The sequence below is a fragment of the Syngnathoides biaculeatus genome, chromosome 8 (genome assembly GCF_019802595.1).
Source record: "Syngnathoides biaculeatus isolate LvHL_M chromosome 8, ASM1980259v1, whole genome shotgun sequence".
Lineage (NCBI taxonomy): Eukaryota > Metazoa > Chordata > Actinopteri > Syngnathiformes > Syngnathidae > Syngnathoides > Syngnathoides biaculeatus.
Window position 1 is genome coordinate 822,285 of NC_084647.1, and position 19,008 is coordinate 841,292.

Here is a 19,008-nt window from a genome sequence, read left to right on the forward strand (position 1 = left end):
TGCTTGCTTCATCATGCAACAAAACAATAACCCAAAACACACTCCCAACACAACAATGAAATTCATCAGGGGGGGAAATTGAAGTTCTTATAGACTTGTGTCAATTTGCCAAAAACTTTTTTTTAAAATTTCAAATAAACTGTATTGATTGCACAGGATTTAGCGTTGACAAAAAAAAAGTAGATCTCGTGAAAATTCGTTGAGAATTGAGCACGTTAGTATAAAAACTTCTTTAAGTGCGTTGCTTCGGTGGGAACGTCGACCTCCCTAAATTAGCCGTCCGGACGTGACTATTCGTGACGTAAGTATGTATTGACCAATCAGGGGGCGGGAAAGATGCACTTCCGTATTGGTGGTGTCGTCAGACGTGCAAGCAGCGACCTGTTCAAAGATTGCGGAATTGAATAACACGACTGATTATTGGAGTACAGAATCACAAATTTCTCCACCTACACACGAGAGGCGCGAGTTGGATTTCAAGGTATTTGACGATATAGCTTTTAAATTGTAATTTACAGTGACTAGTCCTGTATGTGTTGAAAGATAAAGAAATGGACGCCGCTTTTCCATACAATAACATACGCGCTACGATGTGAGTATTTAGCTACAGCATGGTGGGAAACTTCCGCACTTCTCTCGGTATGTACAAACACCACCTTCCTTGCTGTAGTTAGCAGTCTAGCTTGCTTATTGTCTTCCGAGCAAAATCAAAATAGAGCTACGCCTAACTAGGGAGCTAAATAAACTTGTTTATAGCTCGTAAGCACGTCAAATTCCAAAAGATTGTAGTGTTTTAGAACATATCGTGTCCCGAGTCGTATATGACACATATTATTATGAAATACCACATGTTTTGGAGCGTACGTATACTTCATACCTGAACCAAATTGAGTCATATACTGTACTGTGAACGACACTTGTTCCAGTGAATGGCATTTGACTTGTTCCATATAGACCCTTTCCAAAAAATGTGAATGTCTGGGAAAAGTTCATTTATTGACACAATTATATTCAAAACATTGCGCATTCATAGATTATAGATTCGAGACCAAAAATGTAAACAATTTCAAGTATTTGTTTATTTTTACATAATATAGGCAAAAAAAAAAATAAATCAACAACTCCAAAAGTTTGAATGCTGTGAAGAAATCTGCTAGCGACTGAGCTGGTCAAAAGAGCATCACTGATACCCTTCATAGTATGCATAAGACACAAAAGTTCATTTACTAAGGAGAACCTCTGTTCACAGAGTGCTCTGGCCAAGCATATCCGTGGAAGGATAAAATGTAGCAGGAAAAGACACATCAGCAAACAAACAAATCAATTATTAAACAAAGATTCAATAATCTAGCATCCACCCATTTCTTCCCCCTATCCGAGGTTGTGTCACGGGGGCAATAACTTTAGCGGGGAAGTCCACACTTCCCTCTCCACAGCCACTTCCTATCGCTCTTTCGGAGGGTTCCAGCAGAATCTAGCAGAGACCCAGAAACAGTGAAATGACGTGGAAGTTACAGCTTTAAAAAACACTACATTCAGACACATCTGGGAGATGGACTATAACTGTCTGGTTCTTTGCATCAAGTCACTTCTGAGGCTGAGCTTAGGAAGTGTGTCAACTCGGCCAAGGACGAGGATGGACTGGACTGTTACACAGTGGTCTAAGGTCCTCGTTTCTGATGAACTTAAAGTGTGACTTTCATTCGAAAAAACAAGATCCAGGGTTTGAAAGAAAACTGAAGAACAGATCCCAAGCTCTTTGAGGTCCACTATGAAATATCCAGTCAGTCATGATTTGGGGTGCAATATCCAGTGCAGGTGTTGGTAAACTCTGCTCTCTTAAATCCAAGATGACCACATCAGTCCACTAGATTGTTTTAGAGAGCTTTACGCTTCTTTCTCCTGAGGATCTGTATGGAGATGCAGATTTCATCTTCCAGCAGGACCTGCCCCCTGCCCATACCACCAGAAGCTCCATAACCTGTTTTGATGCCCATGCTGTCACACACCTGAGCTGGCCAGCCAACCACCTGGATCTATACCCCATTTAGAATCAATAGCATATTATCAAGAGGGAAATGAGGGGCACCGGTCTCAGGAAAAAAAATGGAAAAGCAAGAATCAAGGAAATCTGGACTTCCATAAATCCTAGGCAATGCCGCATTCGTACAACCCCTCTTAAGTGGGGTCCAATGAACCTTTCAGGACCTGTCAATCACTCATTCAATAATAGCCAATCAGATAGCCGCATTGTCTTAACCCCTGGCTTGACACGCCCCTCTCGCTATATTGTCCCACAAGCAATACTAGTTGTCAGTAGCATGCGCGTGGAAAAGTTAGAAGGTATCCTACTAGGTTACTAGGGGCCCGGTTGATTCATTTTTTCAAAGCCTAAAACACAGTTGACGAAGTGTCTACGATGGATTCAGGCTTGCAGAAGACCGCTCGTACAACTAAATGTGAACAATATCACCAAACAAGGCTGTATGTGGGAAGGTAAGTGAGGGAGAAGTATCTTTGAGTTTGATTTAACTTATCACTGCTTTAGACATTGCAGGAGAACAACTTTCACATTGTAGTGTATCACTGACCTGCTGAATGAAGTGCGTAATGTTTTATGCCGAAGAGTCGCGTTAGTGATACGTAAATGCGCGATGTCATGCAAGACAAATGTCGATTTGCCCATTTGTATCACATCAGACTTTTAAGACAGCACTGGGTTCGATGACGAGCCAAGTCAAATGAGTACACCCACTCACTTATAAAGACTACAATGATATTACTCGTGATCTTTTCAAGTAAAAAGTACTCACTCTGCTTTACATGGGCAGTACGATTCCACTATTTTATCCTGTTGAATTTCAATATGAAGTTTGTGAGGCATCACATTTTTTTGCATCAATTGTCAACGTTTCGCTGTAACTCTGACATTGCGTCCTGCTCCATCCAAAATCTAAATTCCGTGTACATATCCTTGCATGAAATAGTAGAGACCTCTCTGTAGAACTCTTGCTCAAGCCTGATCCATTTGGCAACAAACATAGCACAGTATTATCTGGAATACGCGATAGAGAATCGACTTCAAACATGTTCCGTTCAATTGCCATTTTGGAAGCTTATGGGACATGGCTAAGGGGGCGGAGCTTAAGATCACCAAACAATGTCCATTTGCTTGGTAAACCGCTAAATGCATTATTTTGTATAGTGATCCAACGCTTATTTAGTCATTACCACTAATCAGGACATTTGTCTTTTCTCTTTTTTTCCTCACTTCCAGTTTGTGACACAGATGAGGCGAGCTCGTCCATTTGGCCCTTGTGTTGATCCTCTGTTGTGATGGCATCTCTCCATTTTACCACATTCCTTCTCCTCCTATTTCTCTGCTCTTTTGCAATTTTATTTGTGACCCATCTGCCATCTGTCGCCCCGTCCTTTCCTTTTCCCCAATCATCTTCATTACCATCCTGTGACCCAGGTCTGTCATGGGCTGTGCGGGTCCGTGCTGACACACATCATGAGGATCAACATTCTGAGGAACTGGATACAATTGCAAATCAGGTCCTGTTTCAATATAGGGGCGGTGAAATGTCAACTTGCTCTTGTCTTCTCTGCTTTAGAATAACACAAGTAAACACAATACAGTTTTTTAAACATTTTTCTCATTATCATTATTATTAAGGGAGGAAAACAACCCAAACCTACCTGGCTCAGTGTGAAAAAGTGTTTAACCCCTAAACTTAAGAACTAGTTGGGCCACCTTTAGCAGCAGCAAAAAGCCTTTGCAATAACTTGCAATGAGTCTCCTACTGCGTTTTGGAGGAATTTTACTCTGCTCATCTTTGCAGAACTGTTGTGATTCAGCCATATTGTAAGGTTTTTGAGCATGAACTGCATTTTTAAAGGTCTACCGACACGCATGTCATGACTTTTGGTATGTTTTTATCTAAAAAAAAAAAAAGGCAGCCACAATGGACCCATCTGTATTTTTCACCACACGTCATGATGTTGTCGTATATGGATTTTCGTATCTCCCGCGCCATGAAAAGCCTCTCAAGGCCTTCGTTTTGGAGAAGAAGCAGGAAGTGACATTTTTTCCAGACGCCCACTCAGCCGGGTTCGTGTGTTTCTACCAGTTTTAGCGGCAGGAAAGTAGCTGTTTTTTTCCTGCGTGTTGGCCAAAATGCCATATTGTCGTATTTGTGGATATTGCTAAAACACGCGGGAGGATGGATTCACTCTTCACACGTTTCCAAAAGACCCGGTTTGTCGTGAAAAATGGATTGCACAGGTGTAAAGGACGAGAGATTTGTGGGTTCCAAATGACAGGTAGGTGTATATAGAGCCATTAAAAAAAATAGTTGTGGAGGACGATATAATCCTGTAATTCAGGGGTGCTAAATGTGTCTGTGGGAAGGTAATTTGGTTGCGTGCGGGAGGAGGAAGGAGACCCCCCCCCCCCACACACACACACACACACACACGGGTTCTCCTGAATACACTACATACTCTCGGGCAGTCTGTTGTTAGTCAGAAGTAATCGGCATATCATCTAAATATGGCTCAAAACAATAGGGTAATATTGCCCTGGAAGTCGACTGAGACTTCCGCAACTTTGTGCATGAATGGCAAGCTCGCCGCTCATTTTTTTTTCTCGCAAAGACATTGAAGTGAATAATATGTAATTTTCATAACATCAATTTTACAATGTATATCGGGACGTCGGTAGACCTTTAAGGTTATGCCACAGCATCGCAATAGGATTCAGGTCAGGACTTTGACTAGGTCACTCAAAAGTTTGTTTTTCTTTAGCCATTTAGAGGTGGACTTGCTGCGGTGTTAGGGATAATTGTGCTGTAGTAGTCCGTTACAGCTTGAGGTCATGAACAGCTTGCTGGACAATCTTTTTCAGGATTTTTTGGTAGCCAGCAGAATTTGTGGTTCCATATATCACAGGTCTTGAAGCAGCCAAACACCCCCATACCATCACACTGCCATCTACATATATTACTGTTGATATAATATTCTTTTTTGATGTTCTTTTATTGAAACACTGTGTAACTTTTGTGATATTATGGGACAAACATTTTCCCAAAATCAACTTTTGTCTCGTCAAATCACAAAGTATTTCCCCAAAAGTCTTGCGGATCAACAAGATGTCAACATGAGGAAATTGTTATGAACCTTAAATGTTCTTTATGCTCAGTTTTGGTTTTCATCCTGGAAATCTGCTGTGCAGGCCATTTTCGCCCAATTTCTTTTCTATTGTGGGGTCATGAACACTGACCTTAATTGAGGTAAGTGAGGCCTGTAGTTCTTTGGATATTGTCATGGACACTTTTGTAACCTCCTGGATGATTCTTTGCTGCATTGTTGGGGTAATTTTGTCAGATGGCCAATCCTGCGAATGTTCACCAATGTTCTGTTTTTGCCATTTGTGGATAATGGCTATCACTTTTGTTTGCCAGTGTCCCAAAGCTTTAGAAACGGCATTACAGTACAACCTTTTCCCCCACAGATATCTCTCTTTCTTTTTCTCATGTGTTACTGAATTCTGTTTGTATCATGGCATGATATTATGATTTTGAGGATCTTTTGGTGTACTTAACTTTTGTCAGGCAGGTTCTATTTATATGTGTTCTTTATTAAGAACAGATGTGGCAGTATCAGGCCCTGGTGTGAGAAATAGAACACTTATGATAAACCACAGTTGTTTTAAAAGGGGCGGCAGTCACTTTTACAAAATAAATTTCGTGTTTATCTGTGTTCTTTGAGTAATATGGGGGGGGGGGGGAATTCCAAAAGGTGCAAGCATGCTGCGTTTATAGTTTTGAGCAGCTACAAATTAATTTGATAGGCTATTTTCAGGGGTGATAGTAATAATAATAATAATAATAAATAGAACAATTAAATATTTCATATTCAAACATTTTTTGTGACGCATTAGGATACCATTTTACATGTGTAGAGAAACAAAATGAAGGGCACAGATACTGTATGTAGATTGGAAAAACGCTTGCGAAAAGATAGAAAATACAGATTGCCTTTTGTTCTTTATTAAATAATATACATCAATTTTCTGAGCCGCTTATCCTCACAAGGGTCGAGGCAGTGCTGGAGTCTGTCCCTGCTATCTTCGGGTGGATGGTGGAGGGAGGTACATTAGCATACATTAGCTGGCGACCAGTTGGGAGTGTACCCCACCTCTCGCCCGAAGTCAGCAGAGATGGGCCCCAGTGCACCTATGACCTTAGTGAGGATACATTTTTTATAAATGGATGCATGGAAATATTCAACTTGAAAGGTTTTGGAAGCATTCTATAGTATGTATTCTATTCTCTGTCTTTCAGATATTCCTTTTGCCAGCACTGCAGCATGTTTTTTTTTTTTTTTTTAAATTGGTCAGCAGTAGATTTAACAGGACGGTGTACTTACAGTAGCTTGTTATACCAAAATCATTATTAATTAGAAATCACAGTTCTCTGACTTTTCAGACTTTTTTTTTTATTTATTTTGATGTACGATATTGTCTCATGTCACCAATTGCTGCTACATTGGTTTTAATTTGGGTTGAGTTGCATTTGTACTAATCTGTACTTTTCACCATTTTAGGTAGCAAGACAGGCTGGGCTGCACAACCAGGGCCAGATTGGACAGTTGGAAGGCCACTACTTACTTTGTTCTTCTCAAGATGGTGCTAATGTTTGGAGGAATAGTCTCCACGCTGGGAATGTGCTAGAAAGCCACCCAAATGTCCTTTGGTACTCCCAGGAGCGTGTACTCAGTCGTTCAAAACGATCTATGGCTTTCAATGACCCACGCTACCCTAAACAGTGGCACCTGGTGAGGCTGTTTAATATAGTATACATTGAAGAAAATACATATTTGAACACCCTGCTATATTGCTAGTTCTGCCACTTAGAAATCAGGGAGGGGTCTGAAATTTTCATCGTTGGTGCATGGCCACTGTGAGAGAGATAATCTAAAAAGAAAAATCCAGAAATCACAATGTATGATTTTTTTTTTTTTTTTTTTTTAAACGATTTATTCAGGAATGAGAATTTTCTGCCGATCGGCGGATTTCCGACTTTTTCAGACCAAAATGACAATTCTCGAGTAAAGCGCAAATCCGTTGAGAAAATTTCAGGGGGTAGGGTATCGTGCGCCTGCCTCTCGGTGGTGGGCTCCAAGCTGCAAGTTCAGCTTCGTGGTAGCACAAGCACGACTATCATATGTCGTTCTAACTTGCTCGGTAGTGTAAATATTTGCATTTTGCGACATAAACATTAAAACTTGTTTGCGCCAGAATACTCGATTGGACAACAGAGTTATACAGTATAACGATCCAATCTTGTTAGTGGTTAATCGAGTTTCACCATTGCCATGTACTTGTGTTCTCGGTTCTCAGAAATCGCAGTCTAACTTGTTAGTTAGCCAAGTAATGCCGCATGGGACTTTGATAGCGCGAACTGAGCGGTGTGTTCAAAGTTTTACAATGGCGAAAGTGTTAGAAAAAAAGGATGAAGATCGAGCGAGGGCAATTGACAAGAATGCTAGAATCAAAAACTGTTTCAGACGGGCATGGCTTGAAAAAAGTGTAACCGTGCAGATCGGACTGAAAACGGTATCAACATGTCTAACCGAACACACACATACAAAAAGTGGACATTCCCGGCAAAGTGCTGTGCACTCTGTGTTCCGATAGGAGCAAAAAATATCCATCATGCAAAATATCCAATATCCAAATCATGCACGGCACGGAAGGTTCCCCTGCTTAAACCAGCACATGTCAAGGCCCGTCTTAAGTTTGCCAATGACCATTTGGATGATACAGAGGAGTCATGGGAAGACGTTTTGTGGTCAGATGAGACCAAAATGAAACTTTTTGGTCATAATTCCACGAACCGTGTTTGGAAGATGACGAATGATGAGTTCCATCCCAACAACACCATCCCTACTGTGAAGCCTGGGGGTGGTAGCATCATGACTTGGGGATGTTTTCCTGCACATGGGACAGGACGACTGCGCTGTATTAAGAAGAGGATGACCGCGACCATGTATTGTGAGATTTTGGGGAACCTCAGTCAGAGCATTGAAGATGGGTTGTGGCTGGGTCTTTCAACATGACTATGACCCAAAGCACACAGCCAGGAAATCCAAGGAGTGGCTCCGTAACAAGCATATCAAGATTCTGGCATGGCCTAGCCAGTCTCCAGACCTAAACCCAATAAAAAATCTTTGTAGGGAGCTGAAACTCCGTGTTTCTCAGCGAAAGCCTCGAAACTTGTCTGATCTAGAGAAGATCTGTGTGGAGAAGTGGGCCAAAATCTCCTGCAGTGTGTGCAAACCTGGTGAACAACTACAGGAAACATTTCACCTCTGTAATTGCAAACAAAGGCTACTGTACCAAATGTTAACATTGGTTTTCTCAGGTGTTCTAATACTTATTTGCAGCTGTATCACACAAATAAATCCTTAAAATATCATAGATTGTGATTTCTGGATTTTTCTTTTTAGATTATTTCTCTCACAGTGGACATGCACCTAGGATGAAAATTTAAGACCCCTCTATGATTTCTAAGTGGGAGAACTTTCAATATAGCAGGGTGTTCAAATATTTATTTTCTTCACTGTATATACAGCTTACTGTATGATATTGTGTTCTGTATAAATAATGTGGCAATGTGCCTGCTATATAGAGTGAAATTTTCAATTTTCAAACAAAATACAATGATTAGCAAATCATGTTCAACATATTTATTTGAATACACTACAAAGACAAGATAATTAATGTTCAAACTGATAAACTTTGTTTTTCCAAATCTTTAACTTTGAATTTGAAATTTGATGGCTGCAACACGGCAGGGTCATATTTGCAACTGTATTGCATGACCTTTTAAGATTCAATCAATGTTTAGGAGATGAGGACACTTAATTGTTGAAGCCATGTAGGTGGAATTCTTTCCCATTCTTGCTTCAGCTTTTCAACAGTCCACGGTCTTGGTTATCGTATTTTTTGCTTCATAAAGGCTACAGCACTCCCCCGACCCTCGTGAGGATAAGCGGCAATTAAAATGGATGGATGGATAATGCGGCACACATTTTCATTGGGAGACAGGTCTCTACTGCCAGCAGACCAGTATAATAGCTGCACTCTTGTAAGGAAGCCACACTGTTGTAACACGTGCAAAACGTGGTTTGGTATTGTCTTTCCGAAATCAGCAGGGGTCTCCATGAAAAAGACATTGCTTGGATGGCAGCATGTGTTTCTCCAAAACCTGTATCTAATTGTTAACATTAATGTTGCCTTTGCAAATGTGTAAGTTACCCACGACAATGGCACTAACACTGCCCCATACCATCATAGATGGTGGCTTTTGAACTTTGCATCCATAGCAGTCCGGGTGGTTCTTTTCCTTTTTGGCCCAGAGGACAGTCTGTCCACAGTTTCCAAATAACAATTGAAATGTGGAGTCTTTGGAACACAGAAGACTTTTCCACTTTGTCCGAGTCTATCTTAGATGAGCTCGGGCCCAGAGAAGCCGGCATGGTTTCTGTGTAGTTGATTAAAGAGCTTTTGCTTTGCACAATAGAGTTTTAAATTGCACTGACAGATGAAGTGCCAAACTCTATCTCCTGACATTGGTTTTCTGAAGTGTTCCTTGGCCTTGTGGGGATATCCTTTGCACGTTGTTGTTTTTTGATGCAGTGCCGCCTAAGGGATCAAAGGACACGGGCCTTCATTGTTGGTTTTTGGCCTTCCCCCCTTTAAAGCAGCGATTTCTCCAGATTCTCCAAACCTTTTCATGTTGATATGAACCGTAGATGAAGAAACCCCTAAATTTCTTGCATTTGTACAACCTTAAACTGACGACAGTAATCCCTCTCTACTTCGCGGATCACCTATTGTGGATTTAGTGCATCGTAAATTTCTGGACCCAAAAAAAAGTGTTCTTTTTACTTGGAAAGCTCATGAGTAATATCATTGTAGTCTTTGTAAGTGAGTTTGGTTCAATTTTTTACAAGGCCCACTAGATGAAAAAGTTTGACTTGGCTTGTAATCGAACCCAGTGGTCTGTCTTGAAAGTCTGATGTGATACAAATATCCAAATAGACATTTCTCTTGCATGACATCTCACATTTACGTATCACTAACCCGACTCTTCGGCATAAAACATTACCCACTTCATTCAGCAGGTCAGTGATAGACTAAGAAAGTGAAAGTTGTTCTCCTGCAATGCATAAAGCACTGATAATAATTCAATCAAATTCAGAGAAGATACTTCTCCCTCACTTACCTTCGAACATACAGCCTTGTGTTTGTTACTGTTCACATTTAGTTGTACATGCGTTCTTCTGCAAGTCTTAATCCATCGTAGACACTTTGTCTGTGTTTTAGCTTTGGAAAATGAATCAACCGAGCCCCTTGTAACCGAGCAGGATATCTTTCATCAGAATTGCACGTTCTCCAAGCCCATCTGAGGACCATTTTCTTCGTAACATTAAGTGCACACTACTGACAACCAATATTGCTTGTGGGACAACATGGCGGCAGGGTCGCGTCAAGCCAGGGGTTAAGACAATGCGGCTATCTGATTGGCTATTATTATACGAGTGATTGACAGGTCGGAAAGGTCCATTACCCAGTTCACCTGTGGGATGTTCCAAACTGGTGTTGGATGAGCATTCCTCAAGTTTTTGTCTTTTTTTTGCCACGTCCCAGCTTTTTTGTAATTTGTTGCAGCCATAAAATTCCAAGTTAATGATTACTTGTTAAAAACAATAAGGTTTATCAGTTCAACCATTAAATATCTTGCCTTTGTAGTGCATTCAAGTAAACATAGGTTGGACATGATTTGTACATGACTGACTGTAGTTATTTTTAATCTGTTTAACTTCATTGGAATTAGGGTTGTACGTCATTAGCTCACCTTGTTTTCAAACAAAATCTCCTAATCTCTGTCTCCCCTTTATGTTTGCATTGAAGCACAATGATGTAAACAGGGGCATGGACATCAATGTTACAGGGGTATGGGAGCACAACATTACTGGCCAGGGAGTTACCGTTGTTGTGGTAGATGACGGGGTACAACACACCCATCAAGACTTACAACCCAATTATGTGAGTAACTGTTAATTCATTCTTACACAACAATCATTTCAAAGTCATTTCAGCCCTACTGATAAATGAAAGAGATTACTTTTTACCATCAAAGATAGACATCGAACTCACATCTTTGAATGACTTATTCATTGCATCAAATACAAAACAAGTCATATTTCACAGCTTTTGAGATGATTTTGTTGCTGCATTTTCCCTCGGCATAGTGCTTTTTTTTCTTGGAACATGTTTTGCAAAATGTCAATATATTTTCCTTGGACACAGTGGTATTCTAGTTTTCATTAACATACTCTCCAAATAGAACAATAGGCAGATAATATACAGTACTTCCATCACAGTAGTAATAGTCGCACACAGCAAGTAGGTTATGCTACAGTTACATTTGGGTAAACTGGGATGCATTTTATTATTAACTATTAACAGTGATTACATAATGATACAATGAAGAATTATAATATTAGTGCATACAATATCTACACTGAACTGTGTGTGTTGGAACACAATAATGCTTATTGAAAGTCAGATTATCAAAATTGAATACAAATTGAGAGGTATAAATATGATTCTGTATCATTTTATTGTCAGTACTCAATATGTGTGGAAAATGGAGAGGGCCGAATTTGTCCACTGAACACTGTCACAACAAAAAAAATAAAGAAAAAAAATCCATTAACATACAGTACCATGAAAAAGTATTTGCCCCTACATGATTCCAGTTTTATTTATTTATTTGTATCTCCTTGGGTTATCTCTGAGTGATATTAAAATTGGTTCAGAAATTTGAAACCTTTGTGTGTGATATGAAATAAAAGAACAGAAATCAGGAGGGGGAAATACTTTTTCACAGTACTGTACATGGATAACATCCATGCCCTTTGTTGTATAAAGCGGTTAAAGAAAAAAACGGACGTTTGTATTCTCCCTCCCCCAGGTAATCATGTCACTCATGTCCGCCACAAGCAAGTTGATTGTAATATAAACAATCTATAGTAATAACATAGGTTAATATGCATGATATTGATTCTATAGTGTACATGTGTAACATTTTCTGTGCAATGTTCAGGAGTAGTTTTGTCAGTTTTGTCAAAAGAATATTCAAATTGATCTCATGCATCTACCCATATTAATTTTGCATTTTAGAGTCCAGAGGGCAGCTATGATCTGAACTCCAATGATCCTGACCCTATGCCTCACTCAGACGTGCACAGTGACAACCACCATGGGACTCGATGTGCCGGGGAGATCGCTGCTGTTCCAAACAACAGCTTTTGTGCTGTGGGGGTGGCGTATGGCAGTAAGGTGGCAGGTACACAGTAGAAATTTAATTTGTGGTTAATATTCCATTTAAACGTGTTGCATGAGGTATAAACTTTGAGACAAACTTTTGTCATGTCAGGTATAAGGGTCCTGGATGGCCCACTGACTGATAGCCTGGAAGCCATAGCCTTCAACAAGCACTACCAAGTCAACGACATCTACAGCTGCAGGTAGTACATGTGTGTCACTGTGCCCCTTAGTAAAATTTGTCTGTCTTGTCTATATTGTAATTCTATAGGTCTTGAATTAATCAATCCATCACACACTGTAGAAGTGATGTAAATTGTGTCTTTCTAGTTGGGGTCCTGATGATGATGGACACACTGTGGATGGGCCTCATCCACTGGGCAAGGTGAGAGTGTTCAAATTATTTGGATTATTAGTTGTTCTGAGCCCCCTACCGTATATTTATTGCATCATATATAATGTCACCCGATTGTTTAAATTTGTTTAGATCACCTTATTTTCACGGCTATAAGGCCCACCATATTAAAAGACGCAGTCTCAGGTGCGGGTGCAATTCCAGTATTTAACACCCAATGCGCACGAGACAGTGAGGCACAATTATGCCTTTTTTTTCGAAGCAAAAGAACAAGCTTTCTTTCCCTCCACTACAAGCGGTGGAAACGAGTCATGAGTCAACACACCATCTTCACCCACGGTTTCACACTAAACCAAAATCTTTACACCACAGCAAACAGAACAGCACAACCAGCAGACAACAAAACCATGAGCAAAGAAATAATTGACACAAAACATGCACTTCAAACGTTATTTGCATACATGTTTAGCGCCGCAAAGGATATAGCTATATAGCAACATTAGCTTAAAGCATACGGGAGCATCCATGCACGCTATTTAAAAAGGTACTGGATAGGAAACCAAATTCAGAGCTACATACTTTACTGGCATATTTAACAGTGTAAATTGTGAGTTCAGTTGTACTTTAAGTATTTAACTATGTACCTATACAGTATAGCTTTATAGAGATATTAGCCGAAACCATAGGATAGTGTGTATGCATGCTTCTTAAATACTTCAATAAAGTACAACCAAGTTCACTGTTTACAATGTTAAATACTTGATTTAAAGTACAATCAAACTCGAGTTTTCCTCCGGTTACCTTTTTAAATATGTGCATGCATGCCACCGTATGCTTTAGGCTTGTATCGCTATATAGTATAGCAACATGATTAAATCCATTAATAAAGTCCAACTGAAGTCACTGTGTATATGGTATATCCCATGTTGCTCGCAACTTTACTTTGGTTACCCTGTTCACATTGATGTCCAGCGAATGAAGTTGCTTTGTCGTTTTTCTTTCATGGCGATTGTTTGTTTTTTAATTAATCCATTGCTCGTGTTGTTCTTCCAACTTGGGCCACCTCATCTTGTTTCCATGGAAATTCAGCTTGGTCTTCTCGACTTGGCAAAGCTTGTTTTCCTACTTCCTCAAGTGGAAGCAGACACGTGATCCAAGCATCCACAATCCTTTTAGAAATTGTGGCGTAAGTCGCCCAGGGCTGCCTCTTAATAATGTTCTGTTGCCCATTTGTCATCCATCGCTCCCACATCACTCGCAACTTCATTTTTTTTTGTTCACAGCGATGTCCAGTGAATGAAGTTGCTTCGTTGTTTTGTTTTTTTCACGGCGATTGTTTATTCTTTGTTAATCCATCGCTCGTGTTTTTCTTCCAACTTGGACCACCTCGCCCTGTTTCCACAAAAACTCAGCTTGATCACCTCGACTTGGCAAAGCTCGTTTTCCTTCTTCCTCAAGTGGAAGCAGAGAAGTGAGCCCAAGCATCCACAATCCTTTCAGAAATTGTGGCGTAACTCGGCTGGGGCTGCCTCTTAATAACGTTGTGTTCGCCATTTGTCATGCATTGCTCCCACATCACTCGCAATTAAATTTATTTTGTTCATGGCAATGTCCAACAAATGAAGTTGGTTCCTTTTTTTTTTTTTTTTACATGGCGATCGTTTGTTCTTTGTTAATTAATCCATTGCTTGCGTTATTCTTCCAACTTGGGCCACCTCGCTTTATAGGCTCCCAGTATAGCAGCAAACGCCGAGTTCATTAGCTCCGCTTGTTTATTCACGGCGGTTGTTTGTTCTTTGTAAGCATGTCTCTTTTTTGGTGCCATTTTTGGAGGATCTTAGCCAAAGCTATGTTGTTTAACACAAAACACGTAATAGCATTATGTAACTTTTGGGGGCGTACCTTTTGTGTCCTCTCCTATTCCCGCACTTTCCCATGTAACTTCCACATGCTGTCCTCTCACAGGTCCGCTTTTTCTTTCTATAACTAGCGTGTCAGCAGGAAATGCTTCCAGTTGTTACACATTTTCGACAACGGATCACGTATAAGGCGCTCCACATTATAAGGCACCCTGTTCATTTTGGAGAATATTCAAGACATTTACTTATAGCCGTGAAAATATGGTAATTATTTTTGTTTCACTGATTTATGTAGTTCCCCTTGACACCAGGCTTTATGCCTTGGCATTCATAATTTTGTACTTTGTTTGGTTCTTTTTGTTAATTTGACTTACAATTCATTTATACTGGTAAATAATGTTTTTATGACGGTAACTCTTTGACCTTGACCTAACTGATATGGGAAAAAATGTTTTAAAATGGTGACGTGACAAGGGCCCGCCATCTTTGTGGGATTTAATGGGAAAAAAAAAAGGAAATGAGCATTTCAAACACCTTTAGTATTCTCCATTACAAATGAGTTCAGGGGAAAAAAAACAAATAACTAAAGTGCATGACCTCTTCTACTGTCCACACTGGACATGTAATGAATGAGGTTCCATTTATACCATTTACTGTACATCCGGATATCAGGATTTTAAGGCCAAGTCATGGTAATTTTGACGTTGACTTGGCGAAACCCAAAAGAATGATGGCCTGTACAAAGTTATTGGTGGAAATTTTGTCAGCCAATTGGAGAAGGGGTTGCCTGAGTAGCAGATAGAATGAAAGGCGTAAGGAGATATTTTAAGAACTAATGTAGTTGTACTCCTTTACTGTAATTTCAGGAGGGTTTTTTTTAGGCCAGATTTTCGATCCACAAAAAAATGTTGCCTAAAAGGGCACTTCTTTTTCTGACTCAAATGACTGCCATTTCTTGCAACATGAGATTATTATTATTATTTTTTTTTTTTTTTTAATTCTTGGTGCGTTGTGATCGTGTTGAAGTGGCAATTCCAACAGGATCCATCATTTTGAGGACTTCAGAGTGAATAATGGACCACTTTCCCAAAACTGGTTATGTTCAGGATTTTGAGGTCCACCTGTAAAGAAAGAAAGAAAGTTCTAAATGTGAGGGGGGGTGGCTGGTCATTTTGATACAGTGCACTGTTATTTTTTATCCCACAGAGGGCAATACATGGCAACATTTATAGTCAGCCCGCCTTTGCGTGTTTTAACAGCTTCCATTTTATCTTAGCTGTATAAAGGAACATCTTCTTTTTCCAAAGGAGTCACAAATTAAATCGTTCTCTTCACAGGCTGCACTTCAGCACGGTGTCATTGCAGGAAGACGTGGTTTTGGAAGCATCTTTGTAGTTGCCAGTGGGAATGGAGGTCAATACAATGACAATTGTAACTATGATGGTTATGCCAACTCCATCTATACCATCACCATTGGTAAATTATATTTTTCAGTGTACATTTACATTATTTCGTGTAATCCATTCGTAATGCTTATATTAAACTGTCTCTGATGCAGGAGCCGTTGACGAGAATGGTAGGATGCCTTTTTACGCTGAGGAGTGTGCATCCATGTTGGCTGTTACTTTTAGCAGTGGAGGGAACAAGCTGAGGAGCATTGTAAGTCTTGAAACAAAAAACAGTGTGCCAAATAACAGTTGAGTTTGTTTGATAATTTCATGAGCAACTGATCTGGTTGCTAAACATTGTGGTGTGAAAGGACAGCTGACAACTAATAGCTATTTCGATTGATTTTAATATAAAACCTTAAACAATAGATTGAGAAAACATTTGGGGTGTTGAGCTTTTTTGCTGTATTTTTTTTTAACAGCACATCACTTCGACAGTCAGTTTAGCATTTACAGTATTGTGAAGACTTCAGATGCTGATTAGGCATGTAGACAGTAGCTGTTTCATTTGGTGCCATTTGTCCCTTGTCATTATGGAGACAGTTTGGATACAGAATGTCTTTGCCTGAGGGAAAACATATTTGTCAAAATTGCCTTTCCCTGGGGGAGAGTGAGCCACAAGCTGACCAGAGTGCACTCATAGGCTATGGTTTTACCTCAGACTGGCATTTTCTAATTTTTACTGTTGGACCCAATCAGAATTGACACAAGAATTGATGGGTTCCCAAATATATTACTATGTGATTAAAATAAAAAAGCTGCATTTGCAGATACAAAAAAGTATTTTTGTTAGGACCCTATATTAACTGGCTCCATTACAGCTAAAGGAGACTCTGGAAAAAAGTATATCCCCGTACATTGTTGTTCATTTTGGATTTAGGTCTTTTCGAGCATATAATGTTTTTGATCGTCTTACTGTCTTACACAGCTTTTGATCATTGACAGGTTCTGTCCTGATTAAGTTGAATTAACTAACACCTTCTTTGTTTGTGTAAAATGCAATGATACTGTTGTTTGCTTTTGTGTAATTACTTAGAAGACTGGCTTGTTGGACAAGACTAAACCGATACTACTGCAAATAGCAGCCTGAAACTTTCAACAGCTTGAACAGCTGTCAGGAAGTCTGTTTACTCCGTATGTAAACACCAAGAGTGCTGAGAATTCCCTTCTCGCTATTAGTATGTTGTTAACTGTACACCACCAAGGTGAACATGGTTTCAGCTTTATGCAATAAATGTAGGTGCACATGACTATCAGTGATTCTCAAAAGTTAGTTTTACTTTCCTACTGTACACTACATAGACAAAAGCATTGCAACCTGAGAACTGACAGTGGAAGAGAAAGTTGACTCAACCTCACGTTTCCTGCTCTTACAGTTTACATTTTTCATTTTTTAGGTCACTGGTGTTCAGCTCACAATTGCTATGTAGTTCATCCTGGAGGTTTTTAATTGAGTTGGTGTGAAAGTTGAAAAGAGTTTCACTCTCAGCCCCTATTTATTAGGAGTTGTATCACTCAACCTTAGTGTATATTTTGATACACTCTTGATCATAAAGTTAGTTTCTCTTGCTGTCCCCCTGTTACAAACAGTATGTGTGCTTTATGGCTCTTTATTTTTATTTGGATAAATTTCGGTTCTTGTCATGCTTTCTTCTTAGCTTTACCTGAATGTTGTTCGATCAGGATGGTCATCTATAGACCTTTAGGGATGGTAATTTGTCAAGGAAAGAACCCAATAACTGAATCTTAACAACAACAACAAATTCCGACTGCAACGGACAATCAAAACTGCTGAACAGATTGCCGACACCACCCTACACACCCTTGAGGACTTGCACGCCACCTGAACTAGAACAAGAGCAGGCGAGATCCTATCGGACCCTCCACATCCTGGCCAAAAGCTCTCATGCTGCCAGTTTTCTGCCTTGAGTTTGTGTTGTCACACCCTACTGGGTCAATCAGTATTAGTATTATATACGATAGACTATCGCACGACTTGTCGCTTTAAACTGCATACACGCTTTGAGGTCTTCACACCGTTTGCACAGTTGTCATGGCACTGGACTGTCGTTCAAATGAGCACTCTAATTTATCTAAATGCAAGACGATGTTGCATTCTTGCACAACTTTACACAACTGTGAGAAAGAAAAAAAAATGCTGTCAATTGACTGTTGTTCTTTATACTCAACATGTATGTCTTACTAGCGCGGCAACTTTTACTGGCCAAAAAATCCTTGTGTGTTGTTACATACTTGGCCAATAAAGCTGATTCTGAGCCGCTATTGTCAAAAGCAAAATGTACTCTGCTTTCCAGAGTTGTTAATCGATCTTAAAGTCTTTGAGTACTTCAGTTAATAGTCCATCTTTAAACTCTCCACACACAAGGTTTTTTGGTAAAGGAAGAACTTCTGAGTCATTATACTGTAATGCAATCCCATTTAAGGTGCACAGATTTGTGATAAAAGTTGTTAATGGAAGTATTCTTGAGTCTTTAAGTCGTTCGTAATGGCTTGGGTGGTCTTTGAATGGCTTTAGATTGAAGGGACTCCTTTGAATTTCTGTTTTGGTTGCAGAGCTGTTACCACTGCTTCACTGTTTATACCATACAAGGATCTTCATGGTATGTATAGCATTAAACCATCTGTCCCTGTAGGTAACATCGGACTGGTCCTTGCAGCAGGGGAGAGGCTGTACAGAGGGCCACACTGGCACTTCTGCCGCTGCCCCACTGGCAGCCGGGATGGTGGCCCTCATGCTACAAGTCCGACCCTGCCTTAGCTGGAGGGACGTCCAGCACATAATCACCTTCACTGCCACCAAGGTAAACGCTTATGCCACCTTTAGCAATACTGTACATCAGTGGCGAGTGTTTACAAACAGCTGTGTGCAGCGATTTTGAGGAGCAGGTGTTCAGGTTTAAAAAGAACAAAAAAAGGCTACCC

The 19,008-nt window shown here is 40.0% G+C and overlaps 1 protein-coding gene across 1 annotated transcript in view; it reads left to right on the forward strand.

Annotated features, from left to right (window-relative positions):
• Positions 1–322: 322 nt before the first annotated feature.
• The window catches only part of pcsk7 (proprotein convertase subtilisin/kexin type 7), a 28,300-nt gene continuing 9,614 nt past the window's right edge, over positions 323–19,008 (forward strand). Inside the window, exons 1-10 of the mRNA XM_061827629.1 lie at positions 323–481; positions 3,278–3,558; positions 6,610–6,840; positions 10,985–11,119; positions 12,260–12,425; positions 12,516–12,606; positions 12,734–12,788; positions 15,955–16,093; positions 16,176–16,276; positions 18,720–18,887. Of these exons, the coding sequence (XP_061683613.1) occupies positions 3,337–3,558; positions 6,610–6,840; positions 10,985–11,119; positions 12,260–12,425; positions 12,516–12,606; positions 12,734–12,788; positions 15,955–16,093; positions 16,176–16,276; positions 18,720–18,887 (1,308 nt within the window). The 5' untranslated portion in view covers positions 323–481; positions 3,278–3,336. The remainder of the gene's footprint in view (positions 482–3,277; positions 3,559–6,609; positions 6,841–10,984; positions 11,120–12,259; positions 12,426–12,515; positions 12,607–12,733; positions 12,789–15,954; positions 16,094–16,175; positions 16,277–18,719; positions 18,888–19,008) is intronic.